The sequence below is a fragment of the Petromyzon marinus genome, chromosome 10, assembly GCF_048934315.1.
Source record: "Petromyzon marinus isolate PM22_M1 ecotype Great Lakes invasive population chromosome 10, UKy_Petmar_22M1.pri1.0, whole genome shotgun sequence".
Taxonomy (NCBI): Eukaryota; Metazoa; Chordata; class Hyperoartia; order Petromyzontiformes; family Petromyzontidae; genus Petromyzon; species Petromyzon marinus.
This window is the reverse complement of record NC_133676.1, coordinates 8386198-8406018: the sequence shown is the minus strand read 5'-3', so window position 1 is coordinate 8406018 and position 19821 is coordinate 8386198. Positions and strand designations below refer to the sequence as shown.

Here is a 19821-nt window from a genome sequence, read left to right as displayed (position 1 = left end):
GAATGCATGAGGTCACACGATGAATTACTTCGAGGTCACTTGCATGGTATCCAGTCAGCATGTAACAACTCGCCCCTCTCGCGGTGTTAAGGCACGATTTCATGGGTTGCGATTTGACTCAATAATTTTGACCGCACAGTAGTATTGAATGTAGCGCCTCTAGTGGCTGCTACAGGGGTCACATCCTGCGTGAATAGCAAATGCCCACTAATTAATATTTTCACCGAGTGGAGATTTGTTTTTAACCTGTAATTGCTAGCCACCATAAAAAAAACAACTTAAGAGATAACGCTTGTTGAATATTTAAACGGGCTTAAATTGGATGTTTGTTTTGCTTTGCAGGTGTTCAGTCAGCTGCAGATCATTGAGGAGGAGCACACACCCACTTTACAATTTGCTTTTAAACACAAACTCGGGGGATGAGAAACACATTTTTAAAATACATACGAGATGGTCGAGGGGGAAGAATCCAGGGGGAGAAAAAAATCCGAAATCATTATTTTCTGAAGGGTCCTGGATTGTAATGTTTGGCCGCTTCTGTTTATGAGTGTCTGGCATGTGGAAGGAAACCAAAGTACTTGGGGAAAACCCACACACACAAAGGAGAAACACTCAAAGCTCCACACGGAGAATCAAGCATCTGATGTTGTGCTTCCATCTCCTGGTTTACATCGCAGTCCAAGGCTACAACACTTGGTATTCCCTGCCAGTCTTATTTTGTCTAAGGCCAATGAACAGAATATGTAATCATATGTAATCAAAACAGAATACAGTGTTGGAATAATAATTATCATAACAACAAAACTGTAATATCAGAGAGAGCAACGTCAGGAGTGGAGACAGGATGCAGGCATCTTACGAGAGAACTGGCGACAGCGGCCTCCACGTCCAGTCCCAGGAGCCTAGCGGGCGGCACGAAGCCAAACCGCTCTGCAGTCAGAGACACACGCGGGCCGGGGAACAAACCAACGTTTTATCAGCGCAGCCGGCGAACATAGCGAAGCACTGGCATCTCTCCAGGAAAGTCGCAGGTGGCAAAGACAAAGTTATCCGGTCTGGGGTTTGTAGATTTTCCACCACAGACATGTCCAAAACAAGCATTGTTGTCGTTACAGAGTAAACAATTTCTAGTGCGGAGCCATTGCCGACACATACCACACCTGGAGTGAAGTTTAAACAGCGTGGACCGGATTGCTTTGTTGCTGCCACCTGATGTTCCGTACCGCAATAGGGTGAATGTTTTGCACTTCTCATGATGTTTTCACTCCTGTCGTGCGCAGGCATTGCTTGGGAGAAAGCGGAGGACAGCGACAAGCGTTCCGTGCCCGATCTCAGCGCAAAAGCATCTGGCTCCTGCTGCGACAGCTGTGTCGCCGCGTGTGGTCGATGAAGAAATCACTAAATAATGGGGAAGGTCCCATGCTTGACGAGGCCCAGTGTGCTCGGTATTCACCCCGGCACGCCATGCAGGGCAGGGTGGCAGTGGCAACCACGATAAACACGCATCGTGGCTTGCTCTGCAACACATCTCAGGGAGCACCGATTCATATTCGGCCCAGCGTTTAAATTTAAAGGAACCGATTAAGGGAATAATTCAACAAACTAATTAATGAATAAATGCATGCGGTGGTGGGGGGGGGGGAGGGAGGAGGGAATGGCACAGGGCAGGCGACCGCGGGGCTTCGTGCGGGCAGGAGGGCTGCGCCGCACGCCCCGCGTGGGCGTCACCTGCGCAGAGATAAGTCTCAGCGGCGGCGAGCGCGCTCGTCGACTTGGAGTGGTGGCGTGGGGCTGCAGGCAGAGCGAGCGAGCGAGCGAGCGCGTTACTCCCCAACGCCGAGCCCCAGTCTCACATCCTGCCTAGACGCAGTCTCACCTCCCAATGGTTCTAACTTCCTCCAGATAAATGTTGCACAAAGAGAAGTACTCGTCATTGGCGAAAAAAGGTTTACACTCAAGACTCCAGTTTGAGTGTGCACTCTGACATGACACTGGCAAAAAGAATGTATCATTGATCCTCAGCTTGTATTCCCTTCCCACGAGGCCCTAATACCTCCATCTCTGCAACATCTCCCGCATCCGGCGTATTCTTACCTCAGCTGCTACAAATGCACGCCTTCATCACATTACAACTCGAATACTGCACCTCTGTTCTTTGTGGTGTACCTAAATCCCTCGTGTCCAAATTTCCAGATGATCCTAAACGTTCCGACCAAAAATCTCACCTGTACCCCTAGGTGAGACCACATCACCCCAATGCACCTATCCCTCCACTGATACCCAATAAAATCCCAGACCAATTTCAAAATCAACTCACTGCCTGAAAGATTCCCCGTCGACTTTCTCCTGCTGACCGCTCGTCTCACTCTACAACACTTCACTCCAGCATCCCAATGCCTTCTAGAAAAAAACTCCCAGTCAGTGTCTGCTCAACGGAAGGTTGCGTTCTTCACTGTTTTGTGCGCTTTATTTTTCTTTAATTGGTGATATTTTTCCTGTTTCCTGTGGTAACTTGTTATTTTTTTTTAAATCTGTGATACCTGTTTACGTTCTTTTATTCACATTTAAAATGTCATGCAATTTGGTAAACATTTTGTTATTCTTGTATTCGACCTTGTAACCCATGTCCCTCTTGGATTAACAATGAAGGTTATTCTAGTGCTGCTGCCCCCCCCCCCCCCCCAGTCTGGAATTCCCTCCTGTGCCAAGTCCCTGCCTCTTTTGAAGTCTAAGACATTCCTCATCTCTCCTGCCAGTGGTGGATTCAAGCAAAGGGGGGCGATAACCCCCCAAGCTCCTGAGACCCTGAAAATCGGTGTTTTATCGATATTTGCCAAAATATTTAATGGGGTATTTTTAAATATATTAATGTAGGTCTCTACTTATAACTTTTGCCATCTTAGGACTGCCTCAACGCCTGGCAAGTTTCTAAATTTATCTCTGTTCCCTGCCTATGACTGTCTCCTATCCATGAGGTGTCTTCAATTGCACCTTAAGTCTTCAATTTTTCGTACTGGCAAAAACAATATGTAGCTTTGCTCATGCTGGTTTAGTTACTAGCTGCTCCTCACTCACTGATTGCCAGTGACTCAGTGCCAACATGCCCACAAACATGTCGGCAAGTCATCTGACTAACTTTGAGCACGCACTAGATACTGATAACATGTTCTACTTCTTCACCCCCATTTTAAGCAGTGACAATACAAAACCTTGTTTTGTTTTATCCGGGCCAACGCCCCTTCCCTCCAATTCCCCTGGGTTACGAGGGGGGTTGTTAACTGTCCGTCCATTTTCAGTCAACCCCAAGATGTCCCTCCCAGCCTTTGTACAGCGTCTTGAGATGCAGCGTTACTTAGATGCTATATAATCCAAACTGTATTGAATTGCATTTACAAATTTCCCCATAATATATATCGTGCCAGGCAGGCTAGACCTCGACAGCCTTTCTGTCTGAATGTGCACATCAGCTTTGGCCGGTTGGATTGGATTTTAACTTCTGAAATGTTTATCTGTAAGACGGCCACTAGGGGGCAGCAGTCAACAAGTGAGAAGCAGCTGAATGCTGCCACTGCACGCACTCCCAGTATCTGCCACATCTGAAGGCTTTGCGTGAACATTGGATTGATAAGAGCATCTAATTTTATAGCATTCATTTGAAAACCACCACAATATGCCAATTACAAAATATGTTCTCACCCACGGAAGTCAAGTCAAATATTGTTATTACAATACAATGAGAATTTTAATAGCGGTGTCTTAATGTGACCGCATCGCAAGACGCTGCATATAAACAGCAGACAGTTATTTTATAGGGAGGGACAGTCAGTTATAAGTAGAGGCTACCTTGGTCACTGGCAGAAATTAACTTCTCGCTAGATATGTTCCAGCTCGCAGTTTGACTGGAGTTAACACGTTGCTAGTAGCCACAGCCATCATGAAAGGTATTCCTGTGATTACAGGGATTATTCACCTTCACAATGTCCTCAATCCTCGGCTGCCACTAATCCTAAAACCGCTCACTATACATCCCTCCGATTAGTACGTTTGGCAACGTATGGTACAAAAGAAGTTCAACATACATACATTGATAGTGTTACTGATGGGTTTCCTTATGCGCCTGTACTTGGAGTTGGTGACCCTGCAGTTCTCTACAGATGCTCTGACCAATGGCGAAAATCAGTACCCGCACGATCGGCGCCGCACACAGTGCGAGGATTTTCAAAACAAGTGACAGCTCCAATATAACTTGTCTGCAGTGGTTATATGAGTGCAGGCAATGCAACAGTGACACCACTCGGCATACAGACAGCGAGAGAACAGGAGCCCGATGCCTCACATGGCAGCTGTCACCGTGAGCGGCTGGCACTGTGGGGGTGCTCGGCAGCGACACGGGATGGGGTTGGCTCACCGAGCGAGGGCAGGCCGCGGGCTGGGCTCGTGTCCCGGCTGCTGTCCCGGCTGCAGCCCTGGCTCACGCTCGGCCGCGGGATTCGACTGCCGCTACCGCCGCCACCACCACCGCCACCACCGCCGCCGCCGCACCGCGCTAGCATGGGCGTGTGCACCAATGGGGAGGAGAATGGAGAAGGCGATGTGAGACGAGAGGGTTAGTGCTGGGCAGGGCATCATTTGTCACTGAATATTTCTAGTTAACTGGAGTGGGAGCCACACCCATAGCAATATGTATACTGGATGCAGTGTGCAGGTTGCAGAATTATTTTATGGGTCACTGACACAGAGAAAGCCAGCTGAAAGTAAGAAAACTGGCTGCTGGGAGGCAATGTTGTGGTCAACAGCGTTTATTTATTATACAGCGTGAATAATTAGTGAGTGCTCTAAAGCTATAAATGAATTGATTTGCTTTTTAATGCAATGATAAAAGAAAGCCTTTGAGTTAATGGTCATGATGGTCTGCATAAGAAGACCACATCTACACTGTGATTTATACAAAATATTTAATACGATGCCTATTTACACTTTCAATTTGTATGAGGCCTGGCTGTGGCTGATTTACTGTGTGGTGGGATCGGCCGAAGCAAGTTGAGTGTGGGAGTGGAAGGCATTTCTCGTGTGATGAGGCTTCACCTTCGCATGGATTTATGAGTTGCACTGAAGAGACTGGGTCAGAAAATTAAAAGTATTATTTTAAAACAATGACAGTAAGGAGCAGGGATTTCCACTGCATCACAAGCAACAAAATTCAGTTTGACTATAAAATTTAAATAAATGTATAAATAGATAGGAATATTTGTTTGTGTGTTATGCCACGTCATTTCTCATGATGAAATTTCAATCCATTCACAACTTAAAAAAAAAATAAACCTAAGAATATAAACAGGTAACAAACTCAAATTTCACAGCGATGGCAAGACAGAGTTTGTGGTCCCATCCTACGAGTATACATCCATGAGGCACATGATGATTCATTTCGTCGATTAAAATCGACCGATGCTTATGGTCACGATACATGCTTCAAATTGTATAAAATGTATAAACTTTGTATATTACTGGTTTATGGCAACTCCTGTGGCTCCTAGAGCCAAAACAACAATATACTCCCCAAATAAAAAAAGCAGATCATTGATGTAATTATCAGGATAATTCATTTTCACGAATCATGACAATTCATTGAATCACTAGCTTGGAAATTGTTAAATACATAGCATCCATGCATGTGCGTTCCCGCGTTCATCCGAGCGCTTGCCGGCGCATGCATGAATGCATGCATCCGTGTGAGTGCATTTCCCTGCGCACGTGCTGCATGCGCAAATCCGTGCGAGCGTGCGTGTGTGCGTGCGTGCGGGCATGCCCACGTGCTCACCGAGCGAGAGGCGAGTGGGGCTCGTCTCACGGCTGCAGCCCTGGCTGCGTGGCACGCGGCTGGCCTTGTACTGCGTGGGAGATACGGCGAGGGGAGCGCCGCTCGATGGCGATAGACTCAGGCAGCCGTAGGAGGATGGCGCCACGCTCAGTGTCTTCCCCGGGGAACCAGACCTGCTTCCAGCTGTTGCACCGACCAAGCACACGCATGCACACACGTGCGCACACGAGTAAATAGCAATAATAACATGTACACGTGGGTTAACGGTATCTTTCGAAGAAATCGCGGAATTGTTTGCAAACACAGAAGGATTGTAAACCAATTGTAACACTTTCTGTGAAAAATTCATCACGCAGAAAAGTGCGTGCAGGCTGGATAAGTGTAAATGCACAAAAAAGGGTGATTTCTTGACAGCAAAAAAATATCGCTGCACATTTGACTTTTGAGTGGTGATCTAAAATAAGGCTGTCTGCCTGAGACACACAATATGGTGATGTTATATATGCAAGGCACGATGGAAGATCCGATGCTCTGATCAAATCATGCATTTTGCTGCCTAGAAAACACCTTTTGCACACATTAATACCCTTACAGAAAGATTGTTGTAAAATATTTAAAAATAGATATGTGTGCACAGGTGCACAAGTGTAATAATGTGAATTGCGATCCATGCTGCTGCACAGAAAATCAAACACCCAGACTGACTGGTGGTCGATTTGCGACCCTAACCATAAATTATTTTGGGGGTTCCCCCCTTTCAACCTAGAAACTCCTAGTCATATGACAGAAAACACGTAGACACGAGATAGAGTAGTCCGACAATAGGAATGTAGGCAAACGATAGCGTTACATTGAGATGAGAGAAGAGCGATGAAGGTGAAACAGATAAGTATTGTCGTGACACGAGAGATGAAGACACGAGACACCGATGGATTTACGTGACAGAAGAGAGTCAGATACAAAATAACGGCAATAACATTTGCATGTTAATTATTTTTTTCAAGTTTATGAGGATTTGAATTCGAGTTCATGTTTGCTTCACTCATTTTTCCACGAATCTGCCCTCACCGCCACCCCTTGAGTTCCTTGGGGCCCTCAGCATTTCATTTGTTTGCTAATGCCTACTGCCGCCACTAGCTGGGATATTAGGACTCACGCTGGGACTGCGATCCCTTGGAGCGGCTGCGGTCTTTGACTTCGCTTAAAGCGGCTACCGTGCCTCCTCCTCCTCCACCACTCGAGATTCCAAAGAAGCTCTCCGGTGCCGTGTAACGCGAGCGCGCGTGACCTAGAAAAACAGACGCGGCGGAGCAGGAAGCTTCTGAAGCCAGACTCCTCTCTCATAATAACAACGCAGCACAACGTTGCAAAGCTGACCGTCACATGTCCACCCTGACCAATTAACCGCCACCAACTAGTGCGGTATTTGCTCACGGTGCAATCGCCACTTTCATGGCATTTTCACAAATGTGCCCTTTTCACATAGAGTGATGTGTTCTTCGTCTCGCGAACGTTCCGTCCCTTCTAGAGCACAGTTGAGCATTTTACTATGTTTAAAGTAATCTGCGCTTAATTTTTGACGAGGTAACCAAATTGTGCATGGTGGTGTAACGTGTAATTTTCTACAGATGTTCACACATCTGATCTTTTCACATGCCCACCTATAACCTCAGTTCTCCGAGAGTCAGATGTGCGACGTTGTACTGTATGTTCTTGTATTGGAGTTACCCATGTGCAGTGCAAACAAATGCAAAATATACTTTTCGTGGCTAACAATCTGAAACAACCGTGAAACAATGAAAAAAATGTTTTACAAATGTATGCTTTTTGAGTAAACATCATCTGAGAGGACGAACACCACCACGGAGATAGAGCAGTGAAATCGGCTAATGGACAGATGCTAGGCAGATCGCAAAACAGTGAGGGAATGGCAATAGCTTGGAGAAGTATTCAATCAGCAGTGGATTGATCATGGCTGGTAAATCAATATGAGCAAGAGACGGCGAGTATTACAGCAGCCTCGGCTTACCTCCAGGATCATCCTCCGTGTTGTCCGCTGCCCGGTAAAGGAACAAACACAACGAGACGGAATCAGTTTACCACAAAGGTCTGCAAGTCTTCAGTCTTTAATGTCAATGATTATTGTCAACACTACATTTGTTCGGAGCACAAGCCGAACGGAAGTTTTGCATGTCCTCAGTGTCCAGGAAGGTCAGGGGCAGGGAACCTTTTCCCCACTTTTGGCCGAAAAGGATGTTCATATGGATTTGGCGGATCGCACATGAACACACACACACCTCAGCGTTGCCGAGTAAACACGCAAAAACAAACGTACAAAGAGGCCTTTGCAGTGGCAGAAGTGACAGAGCGTGCTAAAACATAATTTACCATGGTTAATATTTTGTCAATTGTCAAGTGAGTTTTTTGGCGAATTTAAGGTCTATCTAGTGACCTATTTCAGGTTCGTTTGATGACTTTACGCTTTGAGGAGTTGGCATCACGGAGTATCGCACTCAACCACATTGCATTCAGTTGCATAGGAATGCATCGTGCTTGCCCTTAATAGAGGCACTCAACAACAGCTCTTGCCCCCGGCAGTATTTTAATGGTGACACGGGGCGATCGTGGTGTGTGTCCCACCGAGCGAAGCGGTGGAGCCCGGGGCGAGGCTCGCGGCCACGGTCAGCCTCGTCGTGTTCCCGCCGCTTGCGCGGCTTTTGGCCCCAGCGGCCGCGTTGACGTCCACGTCGCTGCGCGAGCGCTGCAGCGTCACGGGGAGAGGAGGAGGCAGCGGCGTCGATCTGCAGTAGGCCCGGGACACGACTCCTGGGGGAGGGGTACAAGCAATATGGACAGGATTCAGTACTGTACTTGACACAGGCAGGACTCGATATAAGACATGAGAAAAAACTTAAGATTGGATCTCCTTTGCAATTAAAGGACTATGACCAGGAGACTTTGTAACGTGATAAAACATTTTTATAAATGGCAGAGCTTGCCGAGTGGTCATCGAGGACAGAGTGCTGAGCTGGTGCGGCAAAGATCATGTGTTCGAATCCAAGGAGGTGTCTGTTACTAGTTTAACATTGTGTTCTTTTTGTGCAGTTATTGGTGGCCAGGCTGAGACAATCACCGCAGTACCACTTAAGAATCTGGTTTAACCGCAGATGGCTGAAACTTCGATTTAAACTCAGGGTCATGGTGGTAGCTTTTAAATGTTTGTAAATAAGTCAACACTTTGGAAAGTGTTGAAAATGAGACGTTCCATCTCAAGGGATATTTTTTAGGTGAATTATAAAAAATATGATACCAGTCTTCTAGCCCATGAGCCACCCACACATCTTGTGTGTTTAAAGCTTAAGCTACACGCTGGACCTCAAATCTGAGAATGTTATTGCGAAAGCGGTAGTACCTTTGATTTTAGGAGTCACGGAGCTCTTGGCAGGTGGCGCTCGGCTGTAACGGGAAATAAATGAGATAATCGGTGACAAGATAGGCACCTCCATGTAGAACATAAACAGGGGCGTCCTGTCCAGCAAGGACGCCGTACTTGAGGCTCTCCTGCGATGATGAGGTGGAGTGGTCGGAGCGGTTGAGAGAGCTCGCCCCACCGCCGTGCTCGCTCAGGAGAGCCTTCTGGTAGCTGAATGCCAGCGTCGCGTGTAGGGCCTCGGCCTCCGCTGGAAAGTGACTGTACAGTCCCCAGTAGGCCCTGCAGCCAGGCGAGGAGAGGAACACGCGTGCACAGGGCCTCGTAATTTGTTATTTTATTCAGTCTTAGGTCTAGTCGACAACAGCCTTTGGAATTTTAGTCAAGGCTTGGTCTGTGGATTCCATTTATTCATTCTCCTAGGCTAGTTAGCTAAAGCAGTTAACAATATTGTCCACTTTTAGGTATTTAAAGTTGGTGTGTGGGCACGCCAATTTCTCCCCATCCCACTCCCTGATATATTATGTTATCCAATTAGTGAATTCAGTATATATATAGCCAATTACCTTCCTGAGTGCACATCCACGGAAGAAATTATCTTAGCCTACATCTTTATTCAGACTAATTAATTTTATCTCGTCATAGTCTGTCAAGCTTTTATCTTTGGTGGGCAGCAAGTCCTATTAATCGTCATGCTTGATGATTTTCATCCACTCATAGTGATCTTTGACTAAAACAGTAAATATAATCAGTTGTTTTTATTAGGTTCCTGCTGCAGTTTTTATTTATTCATGTGGGCGACGGTTCTTGCGGGCGAAGGTTCAAGCTGTGATGATTCACACAGGTGAAGGTTCATGCTCTGGAAGGGTCACGCGAGTAAAGGTTCATGCACGTGAAGGTTCATGTGGGCAAAGTACAGTGAGGGAAAAAAGTATTTGATCCCCTGCTGATTTTGTACGTTTGCCCACTGACAAAGAAATGATCATTCTATCATTTTAATGGTAGGTTTATTTGAACAGTGAGAGACAGAATAACAACAGAATCCAGAAAAAAAGCATATCAAAAATGTTATAAATTGTTTTGCATTTTAATCAGGGAAATAAGTATTTGACCCCTCTGCAAAACATGACTTAGTACTTGGTGGCAAAACCCTTGGTGGCAATCACAGAGGTCAGACGTTTCTTGTTGTTGGCCACCAGGTTTGCACACATCTCAGGAGGGATTTTGTCCCACTCCTCTTTGCAGATCTTCTCCAAGTCATTAAGGTTTCGAGCCTGACGTTTGGCAACTCGAACCTTCAGCTCCCTCCACAGCTTTTCTATGGGATTAAGGTCTGGAGACTGGCTAGGCCACTCCAGGACCTTAATGTGCTTCTTCTTGAGCCACTCCTTTGTTGCCTTGGCCGTGTGTTTTGGGTCATTGTCATGCTGGAATACCCATCCATGACCCATTTTCAATGCCCGGGCTGAGGGAAGAGATTCTCACCCAAGATTTGACGGTACATGGCCCCGTCCATCGTCCTTTTGATGCGGTGAAGTTGTCCTGTCCCCTTAGCAGAAAAACACCGCCAAAGCATAATGTTTCCATCTCCATGTTTGACGGTGGGGATGGTGTTCTTGGGGTCATAGGCAGCATTCCTCCTCCTCCTCCAAACACGACGAGTTGAGTTGATGCCAAAGAGCTCCATTTTGGTCTCATCTGACCACGACACTTTCACCCAGTTGTCCTCTGAATCATTCAGATATTCATTGGCAAACTTCAGACGGGCATGTATATGTGCTTTCTTGAGCAGGGGGACCTTGCGGGCGCTGCAGGATTTCAGTCCTTCACAGCGTAGTGTGTTACCAATTGTTTTTTTGGTGACTATGGTCCCAGCTGCCTTGAGATCATTCACAAGATCCTCCCGTGTAGTTCTGGGCTGATTCCTCACCGTTCTCATGATCATTGCAACTCCACGAGGTGAGATCTTGCACGGAGCCCCAGGCCGAGGGAGATTGACAGTTCTTTTGTGTTTCTTCCATTTGCGAATAATCGCACGAACTGTTGTCACATTCTCACCAAGCTGGTTGGCAATGGTCTTGTAGCCCATTCCAGCCTTGTGTAGGTCTACAATCTTGTCCCTGACATCATTGGGGAGCTTCTTTGGTCTTAGCCATGGTGGAGAGTTTGGAATCTGATTGATTGATTGCGTCTGTGGACAGGTGTCTTTTATACAGGTAACAAGCTGAGATTAGGAGCACTCCCTTTAAGAGTGTGCTCCTAATCTCAGCTCGTTACCTGTATAAAAAACACCTGGGAGCCAGAAATCTTTCTGATTGAGAGGGGGTCAAATACTTATTTCCCTCATTAAAATGCAAATCAATTTAAAACATTTTTTACATGCGTTTTTCTGGATTTTCTTGTTGTTATTCTGTCTCTCACTGTTCAAATAAACCTACCATTAAAATTATAGACTGATAATTTCTTTGTCAGTGGGCAAACGTACAAAATCAGCAGGGGATCAAATATTTTTTTCCCTCACTGTATATGCGGTCACTCGCAAACTCAACAGTCTCGTTCACTGGTCCTGAGGCACTCGGGCGAGCTGGAAGTCTCGCATGAGGTGAGGCGATTACGGTTGAAAGAGAATTGCATTTAAAAAAGCCATCTATGTGGTTTTAAAGAAATGGGCTGGCAACATGTGCTGAAGACAATACAGTACTTAAGACCAAAGTGTACTCACAAACCAACCCATTGTGGAGTTTGAATTGAGCACTACACGTAATATCAAAGGAAGACATTTGAAAGTGTAGCCAGCTGCACTAAAATTATCGTGAAGGTGTATCAGATGCCTTTAGGGTATACGCACATGAATGACATGCAGAGTTCTAACAAAAAAAAATCGTTAGTAATTTTTTAATTCTAAATTCTTTCCCACTCAGCGAGGCATGTATTCACTACATTGTGCATATAACACACCGATTGGGAACACAGACACAGAGCAATAAAAAATTCACAACAACTGAAAAATGCACAAAGGTTGGAGAGATGCATGCTTGGAAAGAGAAACGATTGGACTGTGGAACCAATGCAAATCAGAGACATCATATTTATAATTAAAGAAAATTAAATCAGCTTGGACAGAACAAATTGCTAAATGGGATGATGTTCGATGGACGAGACTGGTGATGTAATGGAAGCCAAAGGATAGATATTGTCTAAGAGGATGACCACCACTGTGGAGATGGAGTGATGAGATTGATTCATATGCAGGAGCGAGATATTTGGTAGCAGCACTCGGCGATGAGGAATGGAAACGACATGGGGAGGAATGGAAACGACATGGGGAGGCCTTTATACTAAATCGGATAGACAACGGTGGATGATGATTGTGTACACAAGATACATGACAAGCCCGAGCACTGCACTGGGACAGCAGATTGCCAATGTTTCCATCCTAGGGAAATTCACCAACCCGAATGCCTATACAGCCACACTGAACACATGCATTGCAGTACAGTTCCTTTAAAATGTTAATTTTCCAAGGCACTTTGTTCGAAAAATAAAGGGCTAAGATTATATGTATAAAATTCCACTATGCCAGCATGTATACAATTTTTATGGCCACTGTCTGAAAGATTCTAAATAACTTTTTCAGCTGTCAACCTGCCCATCACATTAACAGTTAAAAGCCATCCCTCCACGGAATAAAAGGGGCCTAAACATACACTTCATCTTCGCACAAAATAAACAAACCATCAAATAATCAACAGGCCAGCAATTTTACTCTTCTGGCCTACATCCAACTCCCTTGCATATATTTGCTGACAAGGAGAGGAATACTTCCATGACAAAATTGCCTGAAATGTGCCTGACCTCATCAGATAACAAAAGCTATGCAGGCTTGAGCCGAGGCAGTGCTCATATGGCTGACCACCATGAACATAGAGGGTGTCATATGGCTATAGAGCTACGTGGTGGGCAGTGCAGAAATTTAGATTTGTGTGCTGTATTGCTATGCTTCCACGTCTATACTATTCACCTTCACCAACCTACACTGGCCAAAGAATAATGAAGTATAGATAAATAACCCACACAACCCGAAAGACGTGGTGAGGTCTTCATCCAGCAGTGGACCGACAAAAGAACTGTGCAGCACGTACAAATAAATATATTTCTGTGCATGCAGGCACCAACAACAACAGCCGCCATTCGCCACGAAGTGACCTTTACATCACCACAGCACTTGTGCCAGGCTAGGTGGATTTCGAGTAGCCTCAAAAGGAATACACCGACTCAGACACACAAAAAAGCAATCTCACGCAAAACTCCCAAAACACAAAGGCACATTGGGCAGACCGTACTCGCACACAACAGGAAAGATGAGGGGGGACACACACACAAAAGAGAAAGTGTTCACCTCCTAGCTTCCACTCTGGCTTCAGCATCTGCATCAGGGATGCCTTTCTTAATCGTTTCCACCAGAACCGCAACATGCCTGAAGGAAGACTCACAGTGAGTGAAATCCTTAAACAACCAGTGGCACATTAACAGTCGGCTCGGTATTTGAGTCAGTAGCCAGTGGTTGTGTAGATTAAATATAATTATTGTCGTACAGTAGAACTCCTCTTATCCGTGATACACAATGGTGTGCATTGCATGTACAAAAGCTGTCAGTCTTACGCAAACAAGCAACACAAAAAATAACTGCATGAAAAGAACCGAATGTGTTTCGCTGCTGCCTGTTGGTTGGCCAATTTTTAAACAAAAAATGTGAGCTGCTCTGAAATAAAAAGGCCACAAATACAGTTTATTTTTTAGCTGCTCGTCTGCACAGCTCGTGGACTGCATACTAGCAAAGCACAGCTGATGTGACACTCCACTCTCAGTGGTGTGGAAATTAGTTGGGTGCTCAATGATGAGCTGTATCTCCGCTACTGCCTCACCTCTCCAAGATGTGCGACTGCCACTCATGTAGCAGGAGGTTTAGAAACTCATAACATCGCCTGCACGCAACACAAACACGAGGATTCGTCTTCTAGTCTATCCAGGCAAGTACTGTTCGTAAGTATATATTTAAGACCAGCATGGCGCACAGGGAGGTTGTGTGGCCTGCACCAGACCTGGCTGCCTTTGTCTCCCCAATACTGATGTTTACACACTATACCAGTTACTCACCACAGTCAATGCAATCATTACTAAATTAAATCAATGACTTCAATGACACTTAGAATATATAATTACCATGTTATTACCATTGACACAATAATGGTTTAGCACAGGCGCTTATATTCTCTGTTGATCTAATAATTTAATTGGCAGCGATTCAAAATCAAGAAATAAATTCACTGACTGCTCGCGTGATTACCTGCGGACTGCAACTGACTTGGAGGTGCAGTTTCCAGTAATGAGCGGGATAAGCCGAGGCACGTGCGTGTGCTGTCGGGGAGAAACAGGTGGCGTTATCTGCAGCTGGCTGCTGCATCAGCTTAATCAGCTCCGTCATCAATCAGGTTTGCTGCAGCAGTACTGACAGACTCTCATAAAACCTTTTATCACCAATTCTCAGAAGCACAGATCCTTACACGGTGCATTACTGCCCTCCTGCGCCCACTAAGATCTTCACTGCCATTCACAGGTTGGAGTTTTAATTCAGTAAGTGTTATTCCCTGTGCAATCCCTGTCAACTGCCTGCTCTTAAAGTCCAGGCTCAAGGCATTCCTCCTCTTATCTGTGACTGACTGTCTCTTTGTCTTTATATACGCCTCCTTTCCCCGTGATGCACATGCCCCAGTGTTTTTTCTACAGCATCTTAAGATGTGGTTGCATTGCAAAGCTATACAAATATAAATTGCATTAATTGTAATCATGTATTTTACTTGTGACATGAGCCTGCAGTACAGACAAATCAAAGCCGTCATCTTGTTTATCTGTATGGCGCCTTTCAAAACACGAATTTCCCGAACTTGCATTAACAATTACAATAAACAGTTAGTAACGTGCCATTGATAGAACGCTCAAAACAAAACCAACAACACATTATAATGCAAGTCAAAGATCTGCCGTGCAGCCGAAAGCAGGATTTTAAGGTGAGTGCTTTTAGCAAGCACCTACATAGGCACGATGGAGTGGTATGGCCAGAACCCCCGCCAAGCCGCTTTTGTCTCCCCAATGTTAATGTGTGTAGACAGCACCCGTACTCATTTAAGGCTGAGTCCACCTAGGGGAGGCCCGAAACCAGTTCATTTATTCGTCACAGATGTTGGCTGTGATCAGGAACGAACTCGGGTCTCCGGGTTTGTAGCACAGTACGCTCACCACTAGACTACTGCTCCTCACGTTATAACACACATGCACATGCATACATACACGCAAAGGACACGCAGCCTCACCCGAATGATGAGACGAATAGCAGCCACTCCAGAGGTGGCAATAACCCTGGCGCAGTTGGGAACCAGGTTGAACAAAGTCGGAATTATGGCCTCGGCTGCATGGTCAAACTTGTTCCTCAGCACCGTGGCCAGGTGCCTGGACAGGCGAGATGGGATGGTGCGGTGGGGAGTGGGGGGTGAGGCAGGTGAAGTTTAACAATAGCGCACAAACTCCAAGGCCACCGTCAATTTCCACATCCTCTGTGTTCTGGCACTGTGCCACGTGCAATTTGCTTTTAGTTCATGTGTAAAAAAACAATTATATTAGATCCACCGGGGAGGTAACTGCCTCTCTAGCCGGGTGACCCATTAACTGCAAATGACATGTCATGAATGCGCTATGAAGTAAGTGCAGTGCTCTTTCAAGCACTGCGCTGCGGATGGATATTCGGTAAGTTAACGGGGGTGAGAGCAGCGTGTGGTTTGCTCGGGGTGAATGAGCAGGCCATGGACAGGTGAGGGGGTGGCAAATTATTACCCGAGCGTGATGCAGGCCTCCCGCACCACCTGAGACCTCAAGTCTTTGGCAGAGAGCTTAAATGCGCTGTCCAGCAGACGCAGGTGCTGAAAGAAGCAATCATATTCAGGTGCCCCTGCAATCACGAGGGATCGCAGTTTCTTCAGCTGTGAAGAAGCAACAGCAAGGAAATGCGTAGATCACAAATCAACCACAAGATGCAATAGTCTTGCATCCCGCATCGTGAGCAGACATGACAAACAATGAATAATTGTAAACGATCGAGCAAAAATCTCACTCAGTCTCAAGACTCTTTTTCAGGAGGGACCTGCATGGTATGTGTGGCTAATGTTCTCACATGAGTGGATATTGGAGTGCCTGGAGAAAATCCTCGCGAGTGAGAAGATAACAACCAAACTGCATTCATTCATTTAGTGTGTGCATAATCGCCAAGTCAAGCAATAGCGTCCTCGGTGGCCATGTGTAGTTCTCGTAAACCTCCAAAGAACTTGGTCAGTGGACAGTCATCAACCGCATGCGATATTGTACAGTGCCACAGCTGCAGTCTGGATTGTCACGAAGACCCCAATGGTGGAGGTTGGCTGGACAGAGACATTGCTCTGCCCGGAACTTGTTCAGCTAGGCCCACTGATGAGGCAGCTTGAAGCCAGGTGGAGAAACTGTAGAAACCGCGATAAGAAACTCCAGACTCCACAGGCAGGCCAATAACCTTCTACTGTATACTGTGTTGCCTCCTACAGGTACATGACTGTCCAAAAAAGACCAAAACAGGAGGATTTATCCACAATTATGGCTGTCGCCTGAGTCTGGTTGTAATTACCGGCGAAACCTCGAATTGTAAATGTTGTGGGTTTACTAGTTCAACACACCGGTGTGCTGAACTAGTAACTAATTGGCATGTTTTGTTTACTTGACAAACCTTACTAATTGGCTGTGTCGAATGGTGGCGGGTTTAACGACACATTTATATTTTCGCGATCTAACCAAAACAAACCTCTATTATGGATATAAAACATATTTTCTATTGAAATTATATGTCGATAAATATTCAAATATAATACAATCTAAAAACGTTATAATATACAGCCATTTTATAATTCACTGTTGCATGCAGGCCTACCCAGGCTTCGCCATATGCACTACAGCCAACCCTCGTTTATCTGTGGGCAGATTATCTGGGTTGCAGATCAACTGTGATCATGTTCACGTGTGCACTGGCTTAATTACGAGCCATTCTGCTCTTCGAGGGTCTGTGACTCAGTGCCCACCTGGCCAACAACATGTTGGAAAGCAAATGTATTACGGTACTTAAAGAATCCATAAAAAAACAGACGACACATTGTAGGTTTTCACCCCCCATTCTTCATAGGTAAACGACAACTGTGTTTTTATAACCTAATTTACACGTTTTGCATTGTGTTTTTTTCCATCCGGGCCACCCCTGCCTCCATTACCCTGCATAATCGATAACTGATTGTACTGCATGTTTTTTACATTAGTCCATGTGACATGACTACTGGAAGAGCAGAGCAGGGAAATATGCGTGTGCATGTTTGTGAATGGCCGCACAGTGCATGCTTACTGCCGCGATGCGTTTCTCCCAGTCGTGCTTGTCGTCTGAAAGAGTGCCGCGGATTATGTTGAGGCTGTCTTCCAGATCACGACTTGAGTAGATCTGTAAAATAATTAGTACCGTTTATTACTATTATCAATATTTTTTAAATTAATATTAGTCTTTAAAGCTGAACACTTCAATCGTGTTGCCTCTGATTTGTATCCGTGCATCTAACCTGGGTTAGCGGCTCGCTGCACAATTCTGCGCCCGCTATAATTTAGACCTATTATTACTATTAGTGCTATCACTCACCGAACTACCGCCAACATAAAATGATAACTGAAAAACTGCAGAGCTATAATAGATCATCCCTAAGCCTCTAGAGTCTAGACAAATACATTGTGATTATCACTCAAGGATTACACTGCTTTTCCACACTGACATGTCACGGTTTGATGATGCTTAACATCACCATAACAATGGATACATTCAAAAGAAAAATGTACTCTTTAAAACGAAATAACTAATGCTAGTCAATCATCACCCATATTCTATCCACTGCTGGATGAAGCCAGCCATGTCATCGCCATCACTTGGGGGTCATACCATGCCACAATCCATCTCACACCTCCGCATTAGCCCAGTGTGCAAACCATTGCACCACTACTCTACCCTAACACATGAATGATACTCTTAATGTTAATAAGCCATAAATGAAAGGTACCAAACATCCCGGTTTAAAAACCGTTTTGCTTCATGCTCAACTCATGACGTGGGCAAAGGCCAGGGTTACCTATGGAGTGGGCGAGATTGGCGGAGACTTTAGGTGGGCAGAATCGACATCGGGAAACAGGGATAGTGTTCAGTGTGTGGGGGAGGGGCTTGTTTATTGAGTGGGTAAGGCTCTGTAAATTGGGCGGGGCTGACTGAAACACATTCCTGCGGAGGGAGCTGGTAGGAACGTTGGGTTGCTCAGTCAATGGCCAGGGTCAACGGCGACGTGGTGTATTCCGCAAATATGCCGGATTGTGAGGGCGGGCACAAGCCGGCGTGAGTAGGTTAAACGTTAAGTTTTATAAGGGCACCACGGGGTGACCAGCCCCTCCCCTCCCACCCCCCACCCCTCCCACCCCCCACCCAGCCCCATCCTCCCCACTCAGCCCCTCCCCACCCTCCCCACCCTCCCCACCCAGCCCCTCCCCACCCTCCCCAGCCCCTCCCCACCCTGCCCTCTCCACCCAGCCCCACCCCTCCAATTTTATCCGGGTGTCGGGATACACGTGGACAGACATCCATAGACATACACAATTAATCCCCTGCCTCCTGTGAATTAATCCTGGTTGGGCTTCCAGTCCACTACGTTTCCTACCAGTAATGCCCACTAGGAGCGCATTTTTTATATATCCGGGTGTCCGGATACACGTGGACAGACATACACAGACATACACAATTAATCCCCTGCCTCCTGTGATAATCCCGGTTGGGCTACAAGTCCACTACGTTTCCTACCAGTAATGCCCACTAGGAGCGCATTTGTTATATATCCGGGTGTCCGGATACACGTGGACAGACATCCACAGACATACACAATTAATCCCCTGCCTCCTGTGATAATCCCGGTTGGGCTTCCAGTCCACTACGTTTCCTACCAGTAATGCTCACTAGGAGCGCATTTGTTATATATCCGGGTGTCAGAATACACGTGGACAGACATTCACAGACATACACAATTAATCCCCTGCCTCCTGTGAATTAATCCCGGTTGGGCTTCCAGTCCACTTCGTTTCCTACCAGTATTACTGGCTGCTATTCATAGCCATTCCCAAAGAATAATGGCAAAGGGGCTCACCTGCACCACGGGCACATCTTCAAATCCACGAATGAAGTCCTCATGATCCACACTGCCAGCTCCTTCCCTTGCAGGTCCACATGCGGCTGCTGGAAATAGACACGTGTTTTTTCACACCATGTTACACCTCTAGTGTTACCAATTAAGTAATTGTGTCACAAGATTAAGTGACTTTTTCAGATTAGCTCACGACAAAATGTTATTAAAGTGACTAATTGCAAGCTTCCTGACTTTCTGGGACGAGGACATTATGCTGATTTAGGAGCGATTCCACATAT

The 19821-nt window shown here is 45.9% G+C and overlaps 1 protein-coding gene across 5 annotated transcripts in view; it reads right to left on the bottom strand.

Annotated features, from left to right (window-relative positions):
* Positions 1–19821, bottom strand: part of LOC116940979 (CLIP-associating protein 2-like) — a 79785-nt gene that overhangs the window by 52017 nt on the left and 7947 nt on the right. For 2 of the 5 annotated variants that reach the window (XM_032951460.2, XM_076066119.1), the window contains exons 3-18: positions 19544–19632; positions 17722–17814; positions 16140–16285; positions 15623–15758; positions 14599–14669; positions 14177–14236; positions 13651–13728; positions 9372–9533; positions 9234–9277; positions 8462–8647; positions 7851–7877; positions 6978–7109; positions 5822–6004; positions 4409–4546; positions 1729–1791; positions 860–930 (exon numbers count right to left, since the gene is read on the bottom strand). In XM_032951460.2, coding sequence (XP_032807351.2) covers positions 860–930; positions 1729–1791; positions 4409–4546; positions 5822–6004; positions 6978–7109; positions 7851–7877; positions 8462–8647; positions 9234–9277; positions 9372–9533; positions 13651–13728; positions 14177–14236; positions 14599–14669; positions 15623–15758; positions 16140–16285; positions 17722–17814; positions 19544–19632 — 1679 coding nt within the window. The remainder of the gene's footprint in view (positions 1–859; positions 931–1728; positions 1792–4408; positions 4547–5821; positions 6005–6977; positions 7110–7850; positions 7878–8461; positions 8648–9233; positions 9278–9371; positions 9534–13650; positions 13729–14176; positions 14237–14598; positions 14670–15622; positions 15759–16139; positions 16286–17721; positions 17815–19543; positions 19633–19821) is intronic. The other 3 variants (XM_076066120.1, XM_076066121.1, XM_076066118.1) reach the window with 2 other exon arrangements.